Source organism: Ascaphus truei, unplaced genomic scaffold (assembly GCF_040206685.1).
Source record: "Ascaphus truei isolate aAscTru1 unplaced genomic scaffold, aAscTru1.hap1 HAP1_SCAFFOLD_873, whole genome shotgun sequence".
Taxonomy (NCBI): Eukaryota; Metazoa; Chordata; class Amphibia; order Anura; family Ascaphidae; genus Ascaphus; species Ascaphus truei.
Genome location: NW_027457212.1, coordinates 50,807 through 76,625, shown reverse-complemented (window position 1 = coordinate 76,625; position 25,819 = coordinate 50,807). Strand labels below are relative to the sequence as shown.

General features: G+C 54.4%; 1 protein-coding gene across 2 annotated transcripts in view; it reads left to right on the top strand.

Annotated features, from left to right (window-relative positions):
* Nucleotides 1–11,191, top strand: part of LOC142486448 (synaptotagmin-like protein 1) — a 78,355-nt gene extending 67,164 nt beyond the window's left edge. For both annotated transcript variants that reach the window (XM_075585042.1, XM_075585043.1), the window contains 9 exons: nucleotides 879–961; nucleotides 1,107–1,199; nucleotides 2,769–2,935; nucleotides 3,443–3,545; nucleotides 3,865–4,026; nucleotides 4,346–4,424; nucleotides 4,589–4,688; nucleotides 4,878–5,083; nucleotides 10,790–11,191. In XM_075585042.1, coding sequence (XP_075441157.1) covers nucleotides 926–961; nucleotides 1,107–1,199; nucleotides 2,769–2,935; nucleotides 3,443–3,545; nucleotides 3,865–4,026; nucleotides 4,346–4,424; nucleotides 4,589–4,688; nucleotides 4,878–5,083; nucleotides 10,790–10,926 — 1,083 coding nt within the window. In that variant the 5' untranslated portion in view covers nucleotides 879–925 and the 3' untranslated portion in view covers nucleotides 10,927–11,191. The remainder of the gene's footprint in view (nucleotides 1–878; nucleotides 962–1,106; nucleotides 1,200–2,768; nucleotides 2,936–3,442; nucleotides 3,546–3,864; nucleotides 4,027–4,345; nucleotides 4,425–4,588; nucleotides 4,689–4,877; nucleotides 5,084–10,789) is intronic.
* Nucleotides 11,192–25,819: the final 14,628 nt, after the last annotated feature.

The following is a 25,819-nucleotide window of genomic DNA, read 5'->3' as shown; positions in this document are numbered from 1 at the left end:
CGACACACCCCATGTCTCTGTCTCCCGGTGACGACACCTCCCATGTCTCTGTCTCCCGGTGACGACACCTCCCATGTCTCTGTCTCCCGGTGACACACCCCATGTCTCTGTATCCCAGTGACGACACCTCCCATGTCTCTGTCTCCCGGTGACACACCCCATGTCTCTGTATCCCAGTGACGACACCTCCCATGTCTCTGTCTCCCGGTGACGACACCTCCCATGTCTCTGTCTCCCGGTGACGACACCCCATGTCTCTGTCTCCCGATGACGACACCCCCCATGTCTCTGTCTCCCGGTGACGACACCTCCCATGTCTCTGTCTCCCGGTGACGACACCCCATGTCTCTGTCTCCCGGTGACGACACCCCATGTCTCTGTCTCCCGGTGACGACACCCCATGTCTCTGTCTCCCGGTGACGACACCCCATGTCTCTGTCTCCCGGTGACGACACCCCATGTCTCTGTCTCCCGGTGACGACACCCCATGTCTCTGTCTCCCGGTGACGACACCTCCCATGTCTCTGTCTCCCGGTGACGACACCTCCCATGTCTCTGTCTCCCGGTGACGACACCCCATGTCTCTGTCTCCCGGTGACGACACCCCATGTCTCTGTCTCCCGGTGACGACACCCCATGTCTCTGTCTCCCGGTGACGACACCCCATGTCTCTGTCTCCCGGTGACGACACCTCCCATGTCTCTGTCTCCCGGTGACGACACCTCCCATGTCTCTGTCTCCCGGTGACGACACCCCATGTCTCTGTCTCCCGGTGACGACACCCCCCTTAATGTCCCTGTCTCCCGGTGACGACACCCCCTTAATGTCCCTGTTCATCTGTGACACCGTGTCACCCTTGTCACTCTGTGTCCCTGCAGACGTTAGTCCTGTACGCCATCGCATCCCAAGTGTGGGGGAGCAGGGTATGGAAGAGATCTCCCTGTCACCTGTCACCGGGGAGGTGAGTGAGGGGCAGAGGCCATGTGTGGTTTAGCCGTTGGGAGCAGCCTGGTCTGTCCATGCCACTGACGGGCAGCGGGTTGGGGAACACTTGTCCCTGTGGTGGGTGTGACACGTTTCAGTGACTGACCCATTTGTTCCTCCAGGGGGGCAGTGCGGATCAGAACTGTGCTCTGGAGTTGGATGGACACAGGATCCTCACGCATAGCCCCTCAGTGCCAACCCTGGGCTCTAAATCTGTGAGCAACTGCGCCCGCTGTCGCTGTGTGCCCCTCGCCCGCTGTCGCTGTGTGCCCCTCGCCCCCTGTCGCTGTGTGCCCCTCGCCCCCTGTCGCTGTGTGCCCTTCGCCCCCTGTTGCTGTGTGCCCCTCGCCCGCTGTCGCTATGTGCCCCTCGCCCGCTGTCGCTGTGTGCCCCTCGCCCGCTGTCGCTGTGTGCCCCTCGCCCGCTGTCGCTGTGTGCCCCTCGCCCGCTGTCGCTGTGTGCCCCTCGCCCGCTGTCGCTGTGTGCCCCTCGCCCGCTGTCGCTATGTGTTCCTCGCCCGCTGTCGCCGTGTGCCACTCGCCCGCTGTCGCCGTGTGCCACTCGCCCGCTGTCGCCGTGTGCCACTCGCCCGCTGTCGCTGTGTGCCCCTCGCCCGCTGTCGCTGTGTGCCCCTCGCCTGCTGTCGCCGTGTGCCCCTCGCCCGCTGTCGCCGTGTGCCCCTCGCCCGCTGTCGCTGTGTGCCACTCGCCCGCTGTCGCTGTGTGCCCCTCGCCCTAGCACATAACGAGCCTGCGATAGGGAAAGTGTAGGACTCTAACGCGTTTCGCGCAACTGGGCACGTGAGCAAAGATGTTTCTCTACTGTGTTACTGTGTCTGCTGTCACTGTGTGTTATTGTGTCACTGTGTCATTGCGCCTGCTGTCACTGTGTCACTGTGCCTAACGGTGTGAAACGCGTTCCGGTACTTGCGCTGTTATGTGTTTTTTGGTTAATTAAAAACTTTTTTTTTATCTCTATTCGCGCCTCGCTGCTAATTTGTCACTGTGTCACTGTGTCACTGTGCCTTCTGTGCTGTTTATTAATGTGTCACTGTCCTGTGACTGTATTAATGCACGCCCTGTCACTGTGCATAAATGTGCCTTCTGTGCTGTTACTTGCTGTCACTGCACCTGCTCTCACTGCATCACTGCACCCGCTGTCACTGCACCCGCTGTCACTGCACCTGCTGTCACTGCACCCGCTGTCACTGCACCTGCTGTCACTGCACCCGCTCTCACTGCGTCACTGCACCCGCTGTCACTGCACCCGCTCTCACTGCGTCACTGCACCTGCTGTCACTGCACCTGCTGTCACTGCACCTGCTGTCACTGCACCCGCTCTCACTGCGTCACTGCACCCGCTGTCACTGCACCCGCTCTCACTGCGTCACTGCACCTGCTGTCACTGCACCTGCTGTCACTGCACCTGCTGTCACTGCACCCGCTCTCACTGCGTCACTGCACCCGCTGTCACTGCACCCGCTCTCACTGCGTCACTGCACCTGCTGTCACTGCACCCGCTGTCACTGCACCCGCTCTCACTGCACCCGCTCTCACTGCACCCGCTCTCACTGCACCCGCTCTCACTGCACCCGCTCTCAATGCGTCACTGCACCCGCTGTCACTGCACCCGCTGTCACTGCACCCGCTGTCACTGCACCCGCTGTCACTGCACCCGCTGTCACTGCACCCGCTGTCACTGCACCTGCTGTCACTGCACCCGCTCTCACTGTATCACTCTCCCCTATGACCCCTGGGTCCTTGTCACCCTGATCTCCCCCCCAGCTCTCGGGCAGTATGATGAGTCTCTTCAGTACGGGGGAGGTGAAGTCTCTGGAAGTTCAGGGCTGGATCCAGTTCTCTCTTCAGTACGACTCCCCCAGAAAGGAACTGAGGGTCCTGGTCATACAGTGCCGGGACCTGACCGCAGCCCACAACCAGCGCTCCAACCCGTGAGTGAGGAGGGGGGAGGGGACCTCGCTGGGGGGGGGGGGGGAGTGACAGAGCGGTAGGGGGTGGCAGTCTCAAGCAATTGGCAAATGTAAACATGTCTTCTTTCTTTTTTTTTCAACCAAAAGTTTTTTATTTTTGTTGAGTGCATGGTACAATAATCACATTTTCTTCCAACCCATTGTCTTATACAAATGTATCCACAACAACTCAAATTATAATTATACTCTCAAAAGACATACTAGGGATACGAACAGACCAACAAGACGTACCGACATACTACACCAGGGGGGGGGAGGTAGGAAGGGGGGGGGCGGGGAGGGGGTTGCCATCGAACGATTCCAGTTCAGCTGGGCTCCACATAAGGGTTGTGGTTCTCGCTGCTTCCCGTCATGTCTTCTTTCTTATCTCTCAATCCCTGACACATTCTCTCTCTCCCTCTCCCTCCCTCCCACGCCCCATTTCACCCCCCATTTCTCCTTTCTTGCTCTTTTCTCCCCCTAACCCAGCTACGTGAAGTGCTATTTGCTCCCTGACAAATCCTCCCAGGGCAAGAGGAAGACGGGAGTGAAGAAGAAGACTTTGGACCCCCTGTTTAATGACACCCTCAAGGTGAGTGCAGAACCCTCCCTCCCCCTCGAACCCTTGCTCATCTCTCAAACCTGCCCCCACACCCAACCCCACCGCTGGCCATCTCCCCTAACCTCTCTGCCCCCCCAAAGAACCCTGCCTGCCCCTCCCCAACGCTCTGTACGCCCCATTCCCTGGGAGGATCTTCTTTATCCCTTTCAACCCTACTGTGCAATAAGGCATCTAAGGATTGGAAGACCTGCAGGCCTCACACAAGAGACCAATCCTAATACCCCCTCTCTCCCCCCCCCCCCCCCCCCGCCCCTGAGGTGACAGTGACAGTCCCCTCTCTGTGTGACAGTACAAGTTGGAGCAGTCTGAGCTGCAGTGCCGGGTTCTTAATCTGTCTGTCTGGCATCGGGGCCTCCTGGGGAGGAACCTCTTCTTGGGGGAGGTGGAGCTGGATCTGGAGTCCTGGGACTGGAACCAAATTCAGCCGGCCTGGTACAACTTGCAGCCGCGGGTGAGAGAGGCCTTCCCAACACATGATCTACTGCTCTGGATCGTCTGCCTGTCCTGTGCTGATCTATCGCTCTGAATTCTCTATCTGTCCTTGAGTGATCCATCGCTCCAGATCGTCTACCTAGTCTATCGCTTCAGATCATCTATGTGTCCTTTACAAATGCATGACTCTGGATCATGTGATTAATTCTACTAACCAGCGACTCTGGATCATCTAGTCATCCTTTCCCTCCTCCCTCTCTTCTGCCTTTCCTTAACCTACCCCCTCCTCCTGGTCTCTGAAGTGGGAGGCCGTGTCTGATCTGTGGTGTCTCCCACAGACCCCCCTGTCTCCGGACATCCTGTGCAGACGGGGGAGGCTCAGTTTGGCCATCATGTTCACGTCCCCGGGGGAAGGCGGTGAGTCACTGGGGGGGAGTAGAGGGTGGAATTGCTCCTCACTTCCCTCATTTGCTCCTTCTCGTCCCCTCTCTGTGCCCTACATCACCCCCCCATCTTGTTGCTTTCCAGCCATCTATCCTCCCTCCCCTCTCACACCTCTCCTCTTCCCCCCCCTCCAACAGGGTCCAGTCTCCCTCCCTTGGGGGAGCTGCACATTTGGGTGAAGGAGGCTCAGCACCTCGTACCTCTCAAGGCCGGAACTGTCAGCTCTTTTGTCAAGTGGTAAGGTGCCTATGTATAGTGACACTAACCATGTCCCCTTCATCTCGCTGTTTCCCCACCCACCGGTCTCTCCCCCTCCCTCCCTTGGTCCCCTCTCCTCCCACCCACTGACTCACGCCCCTCCCCTTTTCTCTCTCCTTCCCCCTCCCCCCGTCTGCACCATGTTTCTCCCCCCCCCCCCCCCCGCAGTTGCGTGCTCCCGGATGACAGCCCATCCAGCCACCAGCGCACACGTGTGATGTCCCGAAGCCTGCAGCCCATGTACAATCACACCATGGTATATGACGGGTTCAGAGAGGGGGACCTTGCCGAGGCCTGTGCCGAGTTCACGGTCTGGGACCAGGGGACCCTGTCAAGCCGGCTCCTGGGGGGGGTTCGGCTCAGCACCGGCCAAGGTGCGTCACCTGACTCCTCCCTGTGACCTCTGACCTCCCCTTATCACCCCTGACCCCCTACTGGTGACCTTTGGCCATGTCTGTGTCACTCCTAATCCTTCCTGATCTGTTACCTCTGACCTTTCATCCTTCCTCTGCCACATCAAACCTCTTTCCTGTGACTGCTGATCCTCCCATGACCACTACGACCTCTAGTCGGTCTTTCGTGACCCCATGATACTACCTGGGACTCCTTCACATACCCATGTGACTTCTGACCTTCCCTCTCCATTCCTGTGGGTCGTCACATGTTACAGGGAGCAGTCGCGGGGCCTCCGCGTTACAGGGAGCAGTCGCGGGGCCTCCGCGTTACAGGGAGCAGTCGCGGGGCCTCCGCGTTACAGGGAGCAGTCGCGGGGCCTCCGCGTTACAGGGAGCAGTCGCGGGGGCTCTGCGTTACAGGGAGCAGTCGCGGGGCCTCCGCGTTACAGGGAGCAGTCGCGGGGCCTCCGCGTTACAGGGAGCAGTCGCGGGGCCTCCGCGTTACAGGGAGCAGTCGCGGGGCCTCCGCGTTACAGGGAGCAGTCGCGGGGCCTCCGCGTTACAGGGAGCAGTCGCGGGGCCTCCGCGTTACAGGGAGCAGTCGCGGGGCCTCCGCGTTACAGGGAGCAGTCGCGGGGCCTCCGCGTTACAGGGAGCAGTCGCGGGGCCTCCGCGTTACAGGGAGCAGTCGCGGGGCCTCCGCGTTACAGGGAGCAGTCGCGGGGCCTCCGCGTTACAGGGAGCAGTCGCGGGGCCTCCGCGTTACAGGGAGCAGTCGCGGGGCCTCCGCGTTACAGGGAGCAGTCGCGGGGCCTCCGCGTTACAGGGAGCAGTCGCGGGGCCTCCGCGTTACAGGGAGCAGTCGCGGGGCCTCCGCGTTACAGGGAGCAGTCGCGGGGCCTCCGCGTTACAGGGAGCAGTCGCGGGGCCTCCGCGTTACAGGGAGCAGTCGCGGGGCCTCCGCGTTACAGGGAGCAGTCGCGGAGCCTCCGCGTTACAGGGAGCAGTCGCGGGGCCTCCGCGTTACAGGGAGCAGTCGCGGGGCCTCCGCGTTACAGGGAGCAGTCGCGGGGCCTCCGCGTTACAGGGAGCAGTCGCGGGGCCTCCGCGTTACAGGGAGCAGTCGCGGGGTCTCCGCGTTACAGGGAGCAGTCGCGGGGCCTCTGTGTAACCCCTCCTTTGTAGCCCTCAGACTTATGACTATTGCTGAGGTGGGGGCCTGAGTCCCTAGCGATAACTTAATGGGCCACGCATGGTTGATGCCTACGGGTGATGCAACTAGTTTACCTATACACTTCCCGCGCACCGTGTGACCCTGTGCCGAGGTAACGCTGCACGGGTGAGAATCGCTGTCCGTGGTGGAGTAGCCGCCCAATGCTGGATATGTTGGCTGGGGATGCTGCGGCACACCATGGGAGCTGCTTGTGTACCAGTTGCTGCGGGCCTGTACTTCGGGACTGCTGTACTTTTTATAGCCGTTGGGGGTCCCCTCCGACGACTCTGTACTCTCGACCATGTCTGGCGGTCTAGCTCTCTGCTCCGGCTGTCACTCCGAGCACTCTCCGCAATCCTCAACCGAACCGGATAGCAGTCAGGTCCGCGCAGATCTGAGTCAACATGGCCGCTCCTCTATTAAAGGCTTCTCTCCCGCTTGGTCCCACCTCTTCCACAGCCGTTATTATTGGCTGCTCTCATGTCCAATAGTCACATGTCCAGGGCACACTGGAGAGGAACCTGCCGGGGGGCAGTGCTGGTCGCATTGGGACACCTCTTGTGGAGAATGCCGCTCTTTTCCCGGGTCCATGATATGCGATGGCTGCCCTAGCATTCTCCCTCCTTCATACCCCTCGTCCTGATCGGAGTCTTCCTCGCTGCCCTGCCTACAGTGGCTTGGTGGGCTACTGGGACGACCCTGCCCTCGGTTTAGTGGATCACTTCTCCTAGGTTGGCTATTCCTCCTGGAATACTTTCTTTCTCAGGGCATCGCACCAAGTGACCTATAGGCAGGAGACGATTCCTATTCAGGTTCTTTTCTGGCCCTCTTCCTTTTCCGGGCCTTACTCTATATACTGTTAGTCTTTGTAGTTTTTCTATTACCCTATAAGGCTCTGGTTTCCAGCCATTCGCTATTTTGTGTGTGCCAGATTTCGGATAAGGACTCTAACCTTTACTGCCCTGATTGGCCCCTACAGCTGCCAATGCGAGCAGTCTGTACGCGTCTTGCAACCGTTCCTTGAGCCTCTGTAAATACTGCATGTCCGTGGTCAGGGATGTGCCATCAGAGGGACTCGCAGCACTGAGCAGACTGTCGCTGCTCCGTAACTGTGCCAGCTTGCTACAGACGCAAGCCTACAGCCTAGGAGATCCTCCGCTGATGACGTCTCTTCCGGGTCGGCCGAGGAGACAGGATGCCTTCCGCCGCAGCCAAAGCCAGGAGAAGTACTCCACTGACGGGAAACCCCAGGGGACGGACACTACTGGCTACATCTGGTGCATAACATTGGCTCCTCCCTCCACCCAAGGACCTAAGAGACTATTAGAAGGAAGGAGCTTATCCCTCACATCAGGCCTACCAGCAGCAGTCCTTAGCAGGCAATATCTTTGTTTTCTTTATTTCATTCATTGGTGCAATATGGTTTTTAATATATAAAGAATTTACTTTTTGCTATGTCGCGACCCTCCTTTTTCTTTTGAGGGGACTCTCAAACACAGATCGATGGGTCATCGGGCTTCCCTTCCAAACATCAAGCAGTAGGGCGAATGCCCTGTAGTCATTCCGAATGCAGTTACACCCCAGGTGGTGCACATGCTGACTCCATCGTTCCTTCCCATGAGTATTTAATGTGCCCATCATATTCAGTAGGGTCCTATTTAATCTCTGGGGTTGAGGACCCCCTGTGGGTGGTAAGGCGTTGTTAATTATTTTATTTTTTATCCCACAAAGGCGCAGTAATTTCTTGATGCATCGACTTTCAAAATCCCGCCCTTAAATCGAAATGTATCCTAGTTGAAAATCCATAATGGACAAAATACTTGTCCCGTAGCGACAGTAGTAGCTCGTTGATCATTAGTCGGGAATGCTTGAGCATACCGGGGGGGGGGAAATGGTCTGTGACCACTAGGATATTATTAGTATTTGGTTGTAAGGACAGGAAATCCAGTGGTCCAGTGCTGCTTTTTATCAATGGTGCGGACCTTGAAGGCAAAGTCTTGGTATGCCCGCACCTCCCACAGTTCTTGCAATATTCAACATCCCGATCCATTCGGGGACAATAGAAACGGTCTTTCATTAATCCCAGCACCTTGTCTGTACCTGGGTGGCCATGATCGTCATGGACAGGACGGAGTACCACCGGCCCACACTTGGAAGGAAGTACCAGTTGCTTAGTTATGGTCTGTTGTGACTTCTTGGCGGTTCTGAACATCACTCCGCTCTTCATCACCAGATTAGACCAGTGCTTTAATAGGAGTTGACTTTCAGGGTGCAGTCTGATGACCGTCCTGACCGATTTCTGGCCCCTTAAGGCCGACCAAATTTTTCTTCAAACCGTAGTCTGTCTGTCTGAGCTTCGGCTAGATCCTGCTGGTTCAGCAGAGGTAACCCCTCCATAGATCTCTCTGCAGGGTGAGAGGATACCAGGGGGGATATCCACAGACTGTTAGGCACTTGGTTTAACGTTGCAGCCGTGATCCGTCTTGCCACATCAATTTGCTTGTGCAATACGCGCACTCCGGCGATGTCTTCCCGTGAGACAGGGCGTCGGCATCCATGTTTTCCTTCCCAGGTCTGTACTTCAGGCTGAAATTGCACGTAGCCGAGGCCGCTCAGCACCTGTCACCAGTGGCATCCAACTTATCTAATGATAGAGTGTGGGTTGTTGTCTGTGTGCACTACGAAGGTGGCTCCGTACAGATAGTCTTGCAGCTTGTCCACAACGTGACTCACGAATACCCATCAGGGTGCTCCTGATACAGTACTGCTCCTAACCCTTCTATTCTGGTGCCTAAATGCCGCACATAGGGTTTTTGTAGATCAGCAGTGATATGGGCCTTTATAGCTTGGAAAGCCTCTTCGCACTTAGCAGTCCTATCTACAAATGGTTTGTTCATTTTGAAAGTCTTGACTGGAGTCTCCAGCAGCCATACTGCGTCCTCTGGGTGGCGTGTAGCCTTTGGTTAATTTTCGTCAGCGGCTGAATTATGGCTGATAAATTGTTCTCGAACGGTCTGTAATATCCGCAGAACCCAGAAAAGATCACAATTCTGTCAGTTGTTTGGATTTATTGATTACATGTGAACTCAATAAACTCAATCCTTTCCCCCCCCCCCCCTTTACTTCTGGAGAGCCGGCTGCCTTCTAATCCTTGACATTATTCCTCATGGGATTTAGCACAGGATTGGACCCCTGTCAGTGGGTGGCTTGTCCCGAAGATGATGTGGGTACTTCAGGGAACATCTCATTACAGAACTGTTCCCCACTCTGGCTCGGAATTCTCGGGCCTTATCTCCTATAGTGTGTGCAGTCACATTGCTCTGGGGCTCCCGCAGGTAAACACCCCACAGTAACACCCACATCTCCGGGTCCCTTCTCACAATATTATCGGGTCAATATCTTCCTCTCACACGCAATACATATGCTGTCTTAGTATTGTAGCGTGCCATTTGTTCCTGAATTTGGGCCCATCCCCACAGGGCTCCCGCACCGAGGACTCCCATTGATACTCGCATCATCAGTTGTATGTGGGACCGGTAGACTAAGCGCCTTATTACAGTGTAGGCCATTCCATGCGCACCAATCTCGTAATGTCCGCACTTGTTGTGAGGTATAACAATGTCGGCAGGGGCCACTGTAGGGCGATTGTTCTAGCGACTCCTGTAGCCATGCTGATTGTACAATGGGGGAGACTCTTATATATAGTGTGTTTTACACTAATGAAATCAAGAAGTTGTAATCTCAGCAGCGCCTCTTCTGTAACCCTCAGACTTTTGACTATTGCTGGCGTGGGGGCCCCGAGTCCCGAGCGATAACTTAATGGGCCACGCGTGGTATACAGTCAGACAGCAAGAAGAATATGGACACGGTATACGGGTGATACAACTAGTTTACTTATACACTTAACTCGTGCACCTTGTGACCCCCTTCAGGGATCACTACACAGTATACAAATACAACACAATCCCCAAATAACGCTGTGTGAGTCAGTGGTGTATTAGCCACCAAATCCTGGCCACGTTGGCTTGGGATACTGCCGGCACTCTGTGGGAGCTTGGTACAGCTGTGCGCTGGTGATGGTCCCCTCCGCCGATGCTGTACTCTTAACCACGTCTGGCTCTCCGCTCCTGCTGCCACGTGCAAAAGTGCACGCTGCAATCCTCGACCGAACCGGAAATCAGATCTGCGCGGACCTGACTGCTATCAGCTTGGCCGCACCCTCTTCTAAAGGCTTCTCTCCCTCTTTTTCACTCCTCTTCTACAGCCGTTATTATTGGCTGCTCTCATGTCCAATAGTCACATGGCCAGAGCACCTTGGAGAGTAACCTGCCAGGGGGCAGTGTGAGAACTCATCACACAGGGAGCAGTCACAGAGGGGTCTCTGTCAGGGGGAGCAGCTTGGGGGGGGAGAGAGGTGTCTGTGTTACGTGGAGCAGTCATGATGTCTCTATTATGGGCTCTCTCTGTTACAGGGAGCAGTTATGGGGTTCCTGTCTCCTGGATGGATTCTACAGAAGAAGAGAAGAGTTTCTGGGGGTCGGTGATAAAAAGAGCTGGGAACTGGACAGAGGTTGTACTACCGCTGAGACAGAACTTGACCCCACGCTGACCCCCAGAGAGAACCTGACCTGAGAGAGAACCCCTGACACCACACTGACCTCAGAGAGAGAACCTGACCCCAGAAAGAACCCCTGACCCTGCGCTGACCTCAAGAGTCGGAATGTGACCCGCTGTAACTCCAACATGGATCCTGATCACTGAGACACCTAATGACCCCACAGACTCAGACATTTACACTACATCCCGCTGGGACAGATGTACCACCGCACCAACAATAAAGACCAGCACTGTCCGTGTGAAAATTATTAGGTTACATGATGCACAGGGGACAAAAACAAAAAACATTATAAGGGACGTTTATATGGGGGCGATCGGAAGAGTTACAGGGAACCGTTATATGGAGAGATAGGAGTTATATGGAGAGATATGAGTTATATGGAGAGATATGAGTTATATGGAGAGATATGAGTTAAAGGTAGAGATATGAGTTAAAGGGAGTGGTTATAGGGAGATATAGGAGGAGTTATAGGGAGCGGTTATATGGAGATATAGGAGGAGTTATAGGGAGAGATAGGAGTTATAGGGACTGGTTATATGGAGAGATAGGGAGAGGTTATATGGAGAGATAGGAGGAGTTATAGGGAGAGGTTATATGGAGATATAGGAGGAGTTATAGGGAGAGATAGGAGTTATAGGGAGAGGTTATATGGAGAGATGAGGAGTTATAGGGACTGGTTATATGGAGAGATAGGGAGAGGTTATAGGGAGAGATAGGAGGAGTTATAAGGAGCGGTTATATGGAGAGAGGAGGAGTTATAGTGAGAGGTTATATGGAGAGATAGGAGGAGTTATAGGGAGAGGTTATATGGAGAGATAGGAGGAGTTATAGGGAGCGGTTATATGGAGAGATAGGAGGAGTTATAGGGAGAGGTTATATGGAGAGATAGGAGGAGTTATAGGGAGAGGTTATATGGAGAGATAGGAGGAGTTATAGGGAGAGATAGGAGGAGTTATAGGGAGAGGTTATATGGAGAGATAGGAGGAGTTATAGGGGGAGTTATAGGGAGAGATAGGAGGAGTTATAGGGGGAGGTTATATAGAGAGATAGGAGGAGTTATAGGGAGAGGTTATATAGAGCGATAGGAGGAGTTATAGGGAGAGGTTATATAGAGAGATAGGGGGAGTTATAGGGAGAGATAGGAGGAGTTATAGGGAGAGATAGGAGGAGTTATAGGGGGAGGTTATATAGAGAGATAGGAGGAGTTATAGGGAGAGGTTATATAGAGCGATAGGAGGAGTTATAGGGAGAGGTTATATAGAGAGATAGGGGGAGTTATAGGGAGAGATAGGAGGAGTTATACAGAGCAGTTTTATGGGGCAGTTATTTGTATACAAATATATAATTTCGAGCAATTGGTCACCGGTCCCTCTGGCATTGATCCATTTCCTGGAGTGACCCCCTTCTCCCTGTGAGGTGCAGTCTGTGTGTGTGGGGGGAGTTCAGGGGATCACAGGATTCGGCGTATCTGTTGGGGTCTTTACTGAGGTGTCTCCTCCCTGTGGGGGAAGAATAAAAGAGTGCAATGATTATATGGGGCGAGATATATAGATATATATATTTCTAAAAGGTGATATTATATGGGATTATGTAGGAAAGGTCATTAAACAGGGGTGGCAGTATATGGTGATATATTGGGGTTCAATTAAATGTGGGTGATATTAAATGATGTCATTATATGTGTAGTTATGAAGGGGGTGAGTTTACAGGAGGGGTTATTAAATGGGGGGCGGGGGGGTCTTACATAGTCTCGTAGCCTCTCTCCGCTCCCTGCAGACCCCTCAGGACAAAGTAGCCGATGACCTGCAGAATTATCACGAGGACCCCTCCTCCAATGAAGCTGCCCGTGTGGAAGACAGGGTGTGAAGGGCCAGGGGGGGCAGGGGCATCTGAGGAGAGAGAGGGGCTGCTACTGACAGAGGTAATGCTCAGGCCCAGATACACCAAGGGGTGCAAAGCTTTAGTGCGTCTCAGCTCCTATTCATATGAGTGGGAGAGAGACTGCTGGATGAAGAGACAGACTCATAAAGAGACAGCTACATAAGAGCAAAGTATGAGAGATAGACTCGTACAGAGAGACACACAGACTAATACAGGAAGACCGCCTCATACAGAGACACACAGACTAATACAGGAAGACCGCCTCATACAGAGAGACACACAGACTAATACAGGAAGACCGCCTCATACAGAGACACACAGACTAATACAGGAAGACCGCCTCATACAGAGAGACACACAGACTAATACAGGAAGACCGCCTCATACAGAGAGACACACAGACTAATACAGGAAGACCGCCTCATACAGAGAGACACACAGACTAATACAGGAAGACCGCCTCATACAGAGAGACACACAGACTAATACAGGAAGACCGCCTCATACAGAGAGACACACAGACTAATACAGGAAGACCGCCTCATACAGAGAGACACACAGACTAATACAGGAAGACCGCCTCATACAGAGAGACACACAGACTAATACAGGAAGACCGCCTCATACAGAGAGACACACAGACTAATACAGGAAGACCGCCTCATACAGAGAGAGACACAGACTAATACAGGAAGACCGCCTCATACAGAGAGACACACAGACTAATACAGGAAGACCGCCTCATACAGAGAGACACACAGACTAATACAGGAAGACCGCCTCATACAGAGAGACACACAGACTAATACAGGAAGACCGCCTCATACAGAGAGACACACAGACTAATACAGGAAGACCGCCTCATACAGAGAGACACACAGACTAATACAGGAAGACCGCCTCATACAGAGAGACACACAGACTAATACAGGAAGACCGCCTCATACAGAGAGACACACAGACTAATACAGGAAGACCGCCTCATACAGAGAGACACACAGACTAATACAGGAAGACCGCCTCACACAGAGAGAGACACACAGACTAATACAGGAAGACCGCCTCATACAGAGAGACACACAGACTAATACAGGAAGACCGCCTCATACAGAGAGACACACAGACTAATACAGGAAGACCGCCTCATACAGAGAGACACACAGACTAATACAGGAAGACCGCCTCACACAGAGAGACACAGACTAATACAGGAAGACCGCCTCATACAGAGAGACACACAGACTAATACAGGAAGACCGCCTCATACAGAGAGACACACAGACTAATACAGGAAGACCGCCTCATACAGAGAGACACACAGACTAATACAGGAAGACCGCCTCATACAGAGAGACACACAGACTAATACAGGAAGACCGCCTCATACAGAGAGACACACAGACTAATACAGGAAGACCGCCTCATACAGAGAGACACACAGACTAATACAGGAAGACCACCTCATACAGAGAGAGACACAGACTAATACAGGAAGACCGCCTCATACAGAGAGACACACAGACTAATACAGGAAGACCGCCTCATACAGAGAGACACACAGACTAATACAGGAAGACCGCCTCATACAGAGAGACACACAGACTAATACAGGAAGACCGCCTCATACAGAGAGACACACAGACTAATACAGGAAGACCGCCTCATACAGAGAGAGACACAGACTAATACAGGAAGACCGCCTCATACAGAGAGACACACAGACTAATACAGGAAGACCGCCTCATACAGAGAGACACACAGACTAATACAGGAAGACCGCCTCACACAGAGAGACACACCGACTAATACAGGAAGACCGCCTCATACAGAGACACACAGACTAATACAGGAAGACCGCCTCATACAGAGAGACACACAGACTAATACAGGAAGACCGCCTCATACAGAGAGACACACAGACTAATACAGGAAGACCGCCTCATACAGAGAGACACACAGACTAATACAGGAAGACCGCCTCATACAGAGAGACACAGACTAATACAGGAAGACCGCCTCATACAGAGAGACACACAGACTAATACAGGAAGACCGCCTCATACAGAGAGACACAGACTAATACAGGAAGACCGCCTCACACAGAGAGACACACAGACTAATACAGGAAGACCGCCTCATACAGAGAGACACACAGACTAATACAGGAAGACCGCCTCATACAGAGAGACACACAGACTAATACAGGAAGACCGCCTCACACAGAGAGACACACAGACTAATACAGGAAGACCGCCTCATACAGAGAGACACACAGACTAATACAGGAAGACCGCCTCATACAGAGAGAGACACAGACTAATACAGGAAGACCGCCTCATACAGAGAGACACACAGACTAATACAGGAAGACCGCCTCATACAGAGAGACACACAGACTAATACAGGAAGACCGCCTCATACAGAGAGACACACAGACTAATACAGGAAGACCGCCTCATACAGAGAGACACACAGACTAATACAGGAAGACCGCCTCATACAGAGAGACACACAGAATAATACAGGAAGACCGCCTCACACAGAGAGACACACAGACTAATACAGGAAGACCGCCTCATACAGAGAGAGACACAGACTAATACAGGAAGACCGCCTCATACAGAGAGAGACACAGACTAATACAGGAAGACCGCCTCATACAGAGAGAGACACAGACTAATACAGGAAGACCGCCTCATACAGAGAGAGACACACAGACTAATACAGGAAGACCGCCTCATACAGAGAGACACACAGACTAATACAGGAAGACCGCCTCATACAGAGAGACACACAGACTAATACAGGAAGACCGCCTCATACAGAGAGACACACAGACTAATACAGGAAGACCGCCTCATACAGAGAGACACACAGACTAATACAGGAAGACCGCCTCATACAGAGAGACACACAGACTAATACAGGAAGACCGCCTCACACAGAGAGACACACCGACTAATACAGGAAGACCGCCTCATACAGAGACACACAGACTAATACAGGAAGACCGCCTCATACAGAGAGACACACAGACTAATACAGGAAGACCGCCTCATACAGAGAGACACACAGACTAATACAGGAAGACCGCCTCACACAGAGAGAGACACAGACTAATACAGGAAGACCGCCTCATACAGAGAGACACACAGACTAATACAGGAAGACCGCCTCATACAGAGAGACACACAGACTAATACAGGAAGACCGCCTCACACAGAGAGACACACAGACTAATACAGGAAGACCGCCTCATACAGAGAGACACACAGACTAATACAGGAAGACCACCTCATACAGAGAGACACACAGACTAATACAGGAAGACCGCCTCATACAGAGAGACACAACCTGTCTGTGCAGGAGGCATTAATAATTCACACTCGGTTGCACTCTGTGTGATTAGTAACCTAACTCCTGTAACAAGAACCCCCTATTAATACCGCCCACCCCCCCCCACATTAATCCATCCCCCCCTAATTGTGAGAAGCACAGCGGTTAGTTCACACTCACCCTCCTTGGGACGCACCTCTGCTGAGCTTCTCTCTGGGACTGGAAGAAAGACCAGCGCTCTTATACTGCTCCCCCCCCCCCCACACCCAGCGCTCTTATACTGCTCCCCCCCCCCCACACCCAGCGCTCTTATACTGCTCCCCCCCCACACCCAGCGCTCTTATACTGCTCCCCCCCCCCCCACACCCAGCACTCTTATACTGCTCCCCCCCCCCCACACCCAGCACTCTTATACTGCTCCCCCCCCCACACCCAGCGCTCTTATACTGCTCCCCCCCCCCCCACACCCAGCACTCTTATACTGCTCCCCCCCCCACACCCAGCGCTCTTATACTGCTCCCCCCCCACACCCAGCGCTCTTATACTGCTCCCCCCCCCACACCCAGCGCTCTTATACTGCTCCCCCCCTCACACCCAGCACTCTTATACTGCTCCCCCCCCCCACACCCAGCACTCTTATACTGCTCCCCCCCCCACACCCAGCGCTCTTATACTGCTCCCCCCCCCACACCCAGCGCTCTTATACTGCTCCCCCCCCCCACACCCAGCACTCTTATACTGCTCCCCCCCCTCACACCCAGCGCTCTTATACTGCTCCCCCCCCTCACACCCAGCGCTCTTATACTGCTCCCCCCCCCACACCCAGCACTCTTATACTGCTCCCCCCCCACACCCAGCACTCTTATACTGCTCCCCCCCACACCCAGCACTCTTATACTGCTCCCCCCCCTCACACCCAGCACTCTTATACTGCTCCCCCCCCACACCCAGCACTCTTATACTGCTCCCCCCCCCTCACACCCAGCACTCTTATACTGCTCCCACACCCAGCACTCTTATACTGCTCCCCCCCCCCACACCCAGCGCTCTTATACTGCTCCCCCCCCACACCCAGCGCTCTTATACTGCTCCCCCCCTCACACCCAGCGCTCTTATACTGCTCCCCCCCACACCCAGCACTCTTATACTGCTCCCCCCCCACACCCAGCACTCTTATACTGCTCCCCCCCTCACACCCAGCGCTCTTATACTGCTCCCCCCCCCCACACCCAGCACTCTTATACTGCTCCCCCCCTCACACCCAGCGCTCTTATATTGCTCCCCCCCCCCCACACCCAGCACTCTTATACTGCTCCCCCCCCCACACCCAGCACTCTTATACTGCTCCCACACCCAGCACTCTTATACTGCTCCCCCCCCACACCCAGCACTCTTATACTGCTCCCCCCCCCCACACCCAGCGCTCTTATACTGCTCCTCCCCCCCCACACCCAGCGCTCATACTGCACCCCCCCACACACCCAGTGCTCTTATACTGCTCCCCCCCCCACACCCAGCACTCTTATACTGCTCCCCCCCACACCCAGCACTCTTATACTGCTCCCCCCCCCCCCACACCCAGCGCTCATACTGCACACACCCCCCCCCACACCCAGCGCTCATACTGCACCCCCCCACACACCCAGCGCTCTTATACTGCTCACACCCCCCACACCCAGCGCTCTTACACTGCTCCCCCCCCCCCACACCCAGCGCTCATACTGCACACACCCCCCCACACCCAGCGCTCTTATACTGCTCCCCCCCCACACCCAGCGCAATATACTGCTCTCCCCCCCACACCCAGCGCTCATACTGCTCCCCCCCCCACACCCAGCGCTCATACTGCTCCCCCCCCACCCAGTGCTCTTATGCTGCTCCCCCCCCCCACACCCAGCGCTCTTATGCTGCTCCCCCTCCCACACCCAGTGCCCTTATGCTGCTCCCCCTCCCACACCCAGCGCTCTTATACTGCTCCCCCCCCACACCCAGCGCTCATACTGCACCCCCCCCACACCCAGCGCTCATACTGCACCCCCCCCACACCCAGCGCTCATACTGCACCCCCCCCACACACCCAGCGCTCTTATGCTGCTCCCCCCCCACACCCCCCACACCCAGCGCTCATACTGCACCCCCCCCCCACACCCAGTGCTCTTATGCTGCTCCCCCCCCACACCCAGCGCTCATACTGCACCCCCCCACACCCAGTGCTCTTATGCTGCTCCCCCCCCACCCAGTGCTCTTATGCTGCTCCCCCCCACCCAGTGCACTTATACTGCTCCCCCCCCCACACCCAGCGCTCTTATACTGCTCCCCCCCCACCCAGTGCTCTTATGCTGCTCCCCCCACACCCAGCACTCATACTGCACCCCCCCCACACACCCAGCGCTCATACTGCACCCCCCCCACACCCAGTGCTCTTATGCTGCTCCCCCCCCACACCCAGCGCTCATACTGCACCCCCCCCACACCCAGTGCTCTTATGCTGCTCCCCCTCCCCACACCTAGCGCTCATACTGCACCCCCCCCCACACCCAGCGCTCTTATACTGCTCCCCCCCACACCCAGCGCTCATACTGCACCCCCCCCCACACCCAGCGCTCATACTGCACCCCCCCCACACACCCAGCGCTCTTATGCTGCTCCCCCCCCACACCCAGTGCTCTTATGCTGCTCCCCCCCCCACACCCAGCGCTCATACTGCACACCCCCCCCACACCTAGCGCTCTTATACTGCTCCCCCCCCCACACCCAGCGCTCATACTGCTCCCCCCCCCCCACACCCAGTGCTCTTATGCTGCTCCCCCCCCCCCACACCCAGTGCTCTTATGCTGCTCCCCCTCCCACACCCAGCACTCTTATACTGCTCCCCCCCCACACCCAGCGCTCATACTGCTCCCCCCTCCCACACCCAGCGCTCATACTGCACCCCCCCTCACACTCAGCGCTCTTATGCTGCTCCCCCTCCCACACCCAGCGCTCATACTGCACCCCCCCCCCCACACCCAGTGCTCTTATGCTGCTCCCCCCCCACACCCAGCGCTCATACTGCACCCCCCCACACCCAGTGCTCTTATGCTGCTCCCCCCCCACACCCAGCGCTCATACTGCACCCCCCCCCCACACCCAGCACTTATACTGCTTCCCCCCCCACACCCAGCACTTATACTGCTCCCCCCCATACCAAGTACTCTTATACTGCTCCCCCCCACACCCAGCACTTATACTGCTTCTCCCCCCACACCCAGCACTCTTATACTGCTCCCCCCCCCACACCCAGCACTCTTATACTGCTCCCCCCCACACCCAGCACTCTTATACTGCTCCCCCCCACACCCAGCGCCCTTATAGTGCTCCACCCCACACCCAGCACTTATACTGCTTCCCCCCCCACACCCAGCACTTATACTGCTTCCCCCCCCCCCCACACCCAGCACTCTTGTACTGCTCCCCCCACACCCAGCACTTATACTGCTTCCCCCCCACACACCCAGCGCTCCTATACTGCCCCCCCACACTCAGCACTCTTATACTGCTCCCCCCCACACCCAGCACTTATACTGCTCCCCCCCCCACACCCAGCACTTATACTGATTCCCCCCCCACACCCAGCCCTCTTGTACTGCTCCCCCCACACCCAGCACTTATACTGCTTCCCCCCCACACCCAGCACTCTTATACTGCTCCCCCCATACCAAGTACTCTTATACTGCTTCCCCCCACACACCCAGCACTCCTCTACTGCTCCTCCCCATATTCAGAGCTTTTATACTGCTGCCCCCCACGCACACAGCACCCTTATACTGCTCCCCCCATACCCAACGCTCCTATACTGCTCCCCCCACACCCAGACATCTTATACTGCTCCCCCCACACCCAACGCTCCTCCCACACCCAGCGCTCTTATACTGCCCCCCCAAGCCCAGAGCTTTTATACTGCTCTCCCCCCCCACACCCAGCGCTCCTATATTTCTCCCCCCTCCCCACACCCAGCAATCCTATACTGTTCCCCCTACACCCAGCACTCCCATACTGTTCCACCCCACCACCCAGCTCTTTTATACTGCTCCCTCCCCCCACACCCAGCAATCCTATACTGTTACACCCCCCCACCCAGAGCGTTAATACTGCTCCCCCCCCCACACCCAGTGCTCTAACCTCCCCCACCACACAAGCGCTCTTACACAGCTGCCCCCCCCCCCCCCCCGTTACCTGCGCACATGCTGCTTATGTTGGATACTCTGCACGATTCATGCGGTGCTCCCCCACTGGGGACACAGCTGCTATTTTCTGTGGAGACGAGGACAGAGACGTCAAGCCCCTATCTTACCCTAAAACCAGTCCCCCCCGCTCCCCACCTCCCCTACCTGTAATGTGTGTGTAAAATGCGTCGGGCTGTGCATACTGGGGGTATGCCCAGGTGGCAGCCCTCATGTACAGGGCTCTATCTCTCAGGTCTGTACAGGTAACAACCCCCCATCCCATTCCCCCACACCTTTCTCTCTGAGCCCCAGCCTCAGGACTCCTTACAAAGTGTTAATGAGTATGACCTCTACGCCTATCCATGTAGCCCCCTGTCCTATGCTTATAGATGACTCCCTCTTCCCGCCCCCCCACCCCCCCCCCTTCGTACCTGCGGTTCCGCAGATCATCCATTCGCAGCTGATGTTCAAGGAGTTCTCCCCCCCAGTGCAGCTCACACAGGAACCCAGCCCCCCGCAGCCCTCTGCAGAGCAAGAATAGAGCTGCAGAGCATTGCTTTCCAACACTGCAGAGCATTGCTTTCCAACACTGCAGAGCATAACTTTCCAACACTGCAGAGCATAACTTTCCAACACTGCAGAACATCATTCCCTAACACTGTAGAACATCGCTCCCTAACACTGCAGAACATCGCTCCCTAACACTGCAGAACATCATTTCCTAACACTGCAGAACATCGCTCCCTAACACTGCAGAACATCATTTCCTAACACTGCAGAACATCGCTCCCTAACACTGCAGAACATCGCTCCCTAACACTGCAGAACATCGCTCCCTAACACTGCAGAACATCATTCCCTAACACTGCAGAACATCATTCCCTAACACTGCAGAACATCATTCAGTAACACTGCAGAACATCGCTCCCTAACACTGCAGAACATCGTTCCCTAACACTGCAGAACATCGCTCCCTAACACTGCAGAACATCATTCCCTAACACTGCAGAACATCATTCCCTAACACTGCAGAACATCGCTCCCTAACACTGCAGAACATCGCTCCCTAACACTGCAGAACATCGCTCCCTAACACTGCAGAACATCATTCCCTAACACTGCAGAACATCATTCCCTAACACTGCAGAACATCGCTCCCTAACACTGCAGAACATCATTCCCTAACACTGCAGAACATCATTTCCTAACACTGCAGAACATCGCTCCCTAACACTGCAGAACATCGCTCCCTAATACTGCAGAACATCGCTCCCTAACACTGCAGAACATATCACCCTAGCACTGCAGAACATTGCTCTCTACAGAGACTCGCTCCGCTAACACATGGTCTGCAGAGCATTGCAGAAGCAGAGGCTGGTTACTGACCTGTGGCACAGAGAGAGGATGCAGCAGTGAGGAGGAAGAGCAGGACAGAGCAGTGCGGAGTCATTGTGAGCTGAGGGGGGCAGAGGAATGCTCTGCAGGGCAGCAGGATGCTCAAGATGAAGGAGGCTCTGCAGGACGGAAGGAGGCTCTGCAGGACGGGAGGAGGCTCTGCAGGACGGGAGGAGGCTCTGCGGTGCGGGCTCTGTGCGGTGCGGGCTCTGTGCGGTGCAGGTTGTCTCTGACCTGGTAATTGATCAGTCAGGAAAATTAAACCAACCTGGGATGTGAAACTCGAGCCATGAGCAGAGCGTCACGCCTAACCCTGCTATAGAGGACCCTGCAGAGCATCACGCCTAACCCTGCTATAGAGGACCCTGCAGAGCGTCACGCCTAACCCTGCTATAGAGGACCCTGCAGAGCGTCACGCCTAACCCTGCTATAGAGGACCCTGCAGAGCGTCACGCCTAACCCTGCTATAGAGGACCCTGCAGAGCGTCACGCCTAACCCTGCTATAGAGGACTCTGCAGAGCGTCAAGCCTAACCCTGCTATAGAGGACCCTGCAGAGCATCACGCCTAACCCTGCAGAGTGTCACGCCTAACCCTGCTATAGAGGACCCTGCAGAGCGTCACACCTAACCCTGCTATAGAGGACCCTGCAGAGCATCACGCCTAACCCTGCAGAGTGTCGCGCCTAACCCTGCCATAGAGAACCCTGCAGAGTGTCACGCCTAACCCTGCTATAGAGAACCCTGCAGAGCATCACTCCTAACCCTGCCAGGGAGAAAGAGCCCTTCAGAGTGTTGCGCCTAACCCTTCCGTAGAGAGTCTTGCAGAGCATCACGCCTAACCCTTCCGTAGAGAGCCATGCAGAGCATCTCTCCTAACACTGCTTGAGAGAGAGCCTTGCAGAGCATCACTCCTAACCCTGCTGTAGAGACCCCTGCAGAGCGTCAGGCCTAACCCTGCCAGAGAGAGCTCTGCAGAGCATCGCAGTATATTCAGGGAGTGGGTTGGTGCAGTACGCTCAGTCATTAAGAGGTTAATACAGCAGCTCCCCCTGAGTTCAGGTATCAGGTGCTGCTCTACATAACACAACGGGGCAATCATCCCTCTAGTGGCCATTTGCTGGTAGTACAGCTCTACATAACTATTCCATGAATGTTTGAATACATGTATATACATTGTTGAGCAACATACGAAGCATACCTGCGAAACGCGTTGAGGTCATCTCAGGATTATGTGCTGACATTGTGAAGTGCTGGATCTTCCTTCCTAGTGTCCAGGGACCACGCAAGTCGGAACACGATTCTTCTTACCTTGTACGTTTTTAGATGAAGTCAGCAAATAAATAGATCACTTGTGAGCACTTTCACACGTCAGACAGGTCTGCAGCCCCGTAGGGATTGAGTTGCTCCGCGCTAACGTGGGTACTGTGAAGACTCCCTCTTGCAGCCTACAGTCTGGGGGGGGGGGGATTCCACACGTCCCCTACAAAAGTGAGCTCCCACGAGGGGGGCTCACAAACAGTAGAAAACAAAAGGCAGACAGGCGCACTGAGGGGAGTAAACGATTTATTAATCTAAGACAGTGGGTAACCATCCACTGATGCAGGGTTAAAACAACAATGAGTCAAAACAATTATACTAAAAACGGGACTGGTAATTCACCAAAATAGTAGATGTGGGGTAGGGGGTAACCAAAGTGATCTAGCTAAGCACTACAGAGAGGGTCCAGACCAATCTGAGTACTTACCCTGCTAGAGACAAGGGGACCCGCTTCCACCAGCTGCAAATACTCCACAGGAACTGCCACCACGTGACCGCTACGCGTTTCGCACGTAGTGCTTCGTCAGGAGCTCACGTGATAGCGCTGTCCCTGGAGTATAAGTGCAGAGCAGCAGCCAATGGGTTAGGTGCAATTAGGATAAATAAAAACACGCAGCTCCGCCTTTCCCCATTATCTCCCAGCATACAGCGCTTCCACTGTAGCAAGGGATTCTGGGAAATGTCATTCAAATGAGCACACAGTGTCATCTTCTGCGTGGTATCCATTTTAACGCAGACCCCTATAAGGTTATGCCTCCCGTACTAGATGTTTTACATTAAATCAGAAAATGTGTTGGAGCAACATGAGGCAGAGGCTGCAACCGCAGCACCTGGAAGATCGTTGGGGAGGCTTCATCCAGCCGTGGGGAGACCAGGGCTGATGATCAGTGGTGGATTTCCCAATTTGGGGGCGCTTGCCACCCACGTGCGCATGGGTGATTGCCAACCCATGCACGTACAGATAGGTAATACCGGTATACACATACACGTACAGAGAGGTAATACTGGTATACACATACACGTACAGAGAGGTAATACCGGTATACACATACACGCCCAGAGAGGTAATACCGGTATACACATACACGTACAGAGAGGTAATACCGGTATACACATACACGCCCAGAGAGGTAATACCGGTATACACACACACGCCCAGAGAGGTAATACCGGTATACACATACACTCCCAGAGAGGTAATACCGGTATACACATACACGTACAGAGAGGTAATAACCGGTATACACATACACGCCCAGAGAGGTAATACTGGTATACACACACACGCCCAGAGAGGTAATACCGGTATACACATACACGCCCAGAGAGGTAATACCGGTATACACATACACGCCCAGAGAGGTAATACCAGTATACACGTACACGCCCAGAGAGGTAATACCGGTATACACATACACGCCCAGAGAGGTAATACCGGTATACACATACACGCCCAGAGAGGTAATACCGGTATACACATACACGCCCAGAGAGGTAATACTGGTATACACATACACGCCCAGAGAGGTAATACCGGTATACACATACACGCCCAGAGAGGTAATACTGGTATACACATACACGCCCAGAGAGGTAATACCGGTATACACATACACGCCCAGAGATGTAATACCGGTATACACATACACGCCCAGAGAGGTAATACCGGTGTACACATACACGCCCAGAGAGGTAATACGGTATACACACACACGCCCAGAGAGGTAATACCGGTATACACACACGCCCAGAGAGGTAATACCGGTATACACATACATGTCCAGAGAGGTAATACCGGTATACACATACACGCCCAGAGAGGTAATACCGGTATACACACACACACCCAGAGAGATAATACCGGTATACACATACACACCCAGAGAGGTAATACCGGTATGCACACACGCCCTGAGAGGTAATACCGGTATACACATACACACCCAGAGAGGTAATACCGGTATACACACACACACACACCCAGAGAGGTAATACCAGTATACACATACACACCCAGAGAGGTAATACCGGTATACACATACACGCCCAGAGAGGTAATACCGGTATACACACACACGCCCAGAGAGGTAATATCGGTATACACATACACGCCCAGAGAGGTAATACCGGTATACACATACACGCCCAGAGAGGTAATACCGATATACACATACATGTCCAGAGAGGTAATACCGGTATACACATACACGCCCAGAGAGGTAATACCGGTATACACATACACGCCCAGAGAGGTAATACCGGTATACACATACACGCCCAGAGAGGTAATACCGGTATACACATACACGCCCAGAGAGGTAATACCGGTATACACATACACGCCCAGAGAGGTAATACCGGTGTACACACACACGCCCAGAGAGGTAATACGGTATACACACACACGCCCAGAGAGGTAATACCGGTATACACACACGCCCAGAGAGGTAATACCGGTATACACATACATGTCCAGAGAGGTAATACCGGTATACACACACACACCCAGAGAGATAATACCGGTATACACATACACACCCAGAGAGGTAATACCGGTATGCACACACGCCCAGAGAGGTAATACCGGTATACACATACACACCCAGAGAGGTAATACCGGTATACACACACACACACACACCCAGAGAGGTAATACCAGTATACACATACACACCCAGAGAGGTAATACCGGTGTACACATACACGCCCAGAGAGGTAATACCGGTATACACACACACGCCCAGAGAGG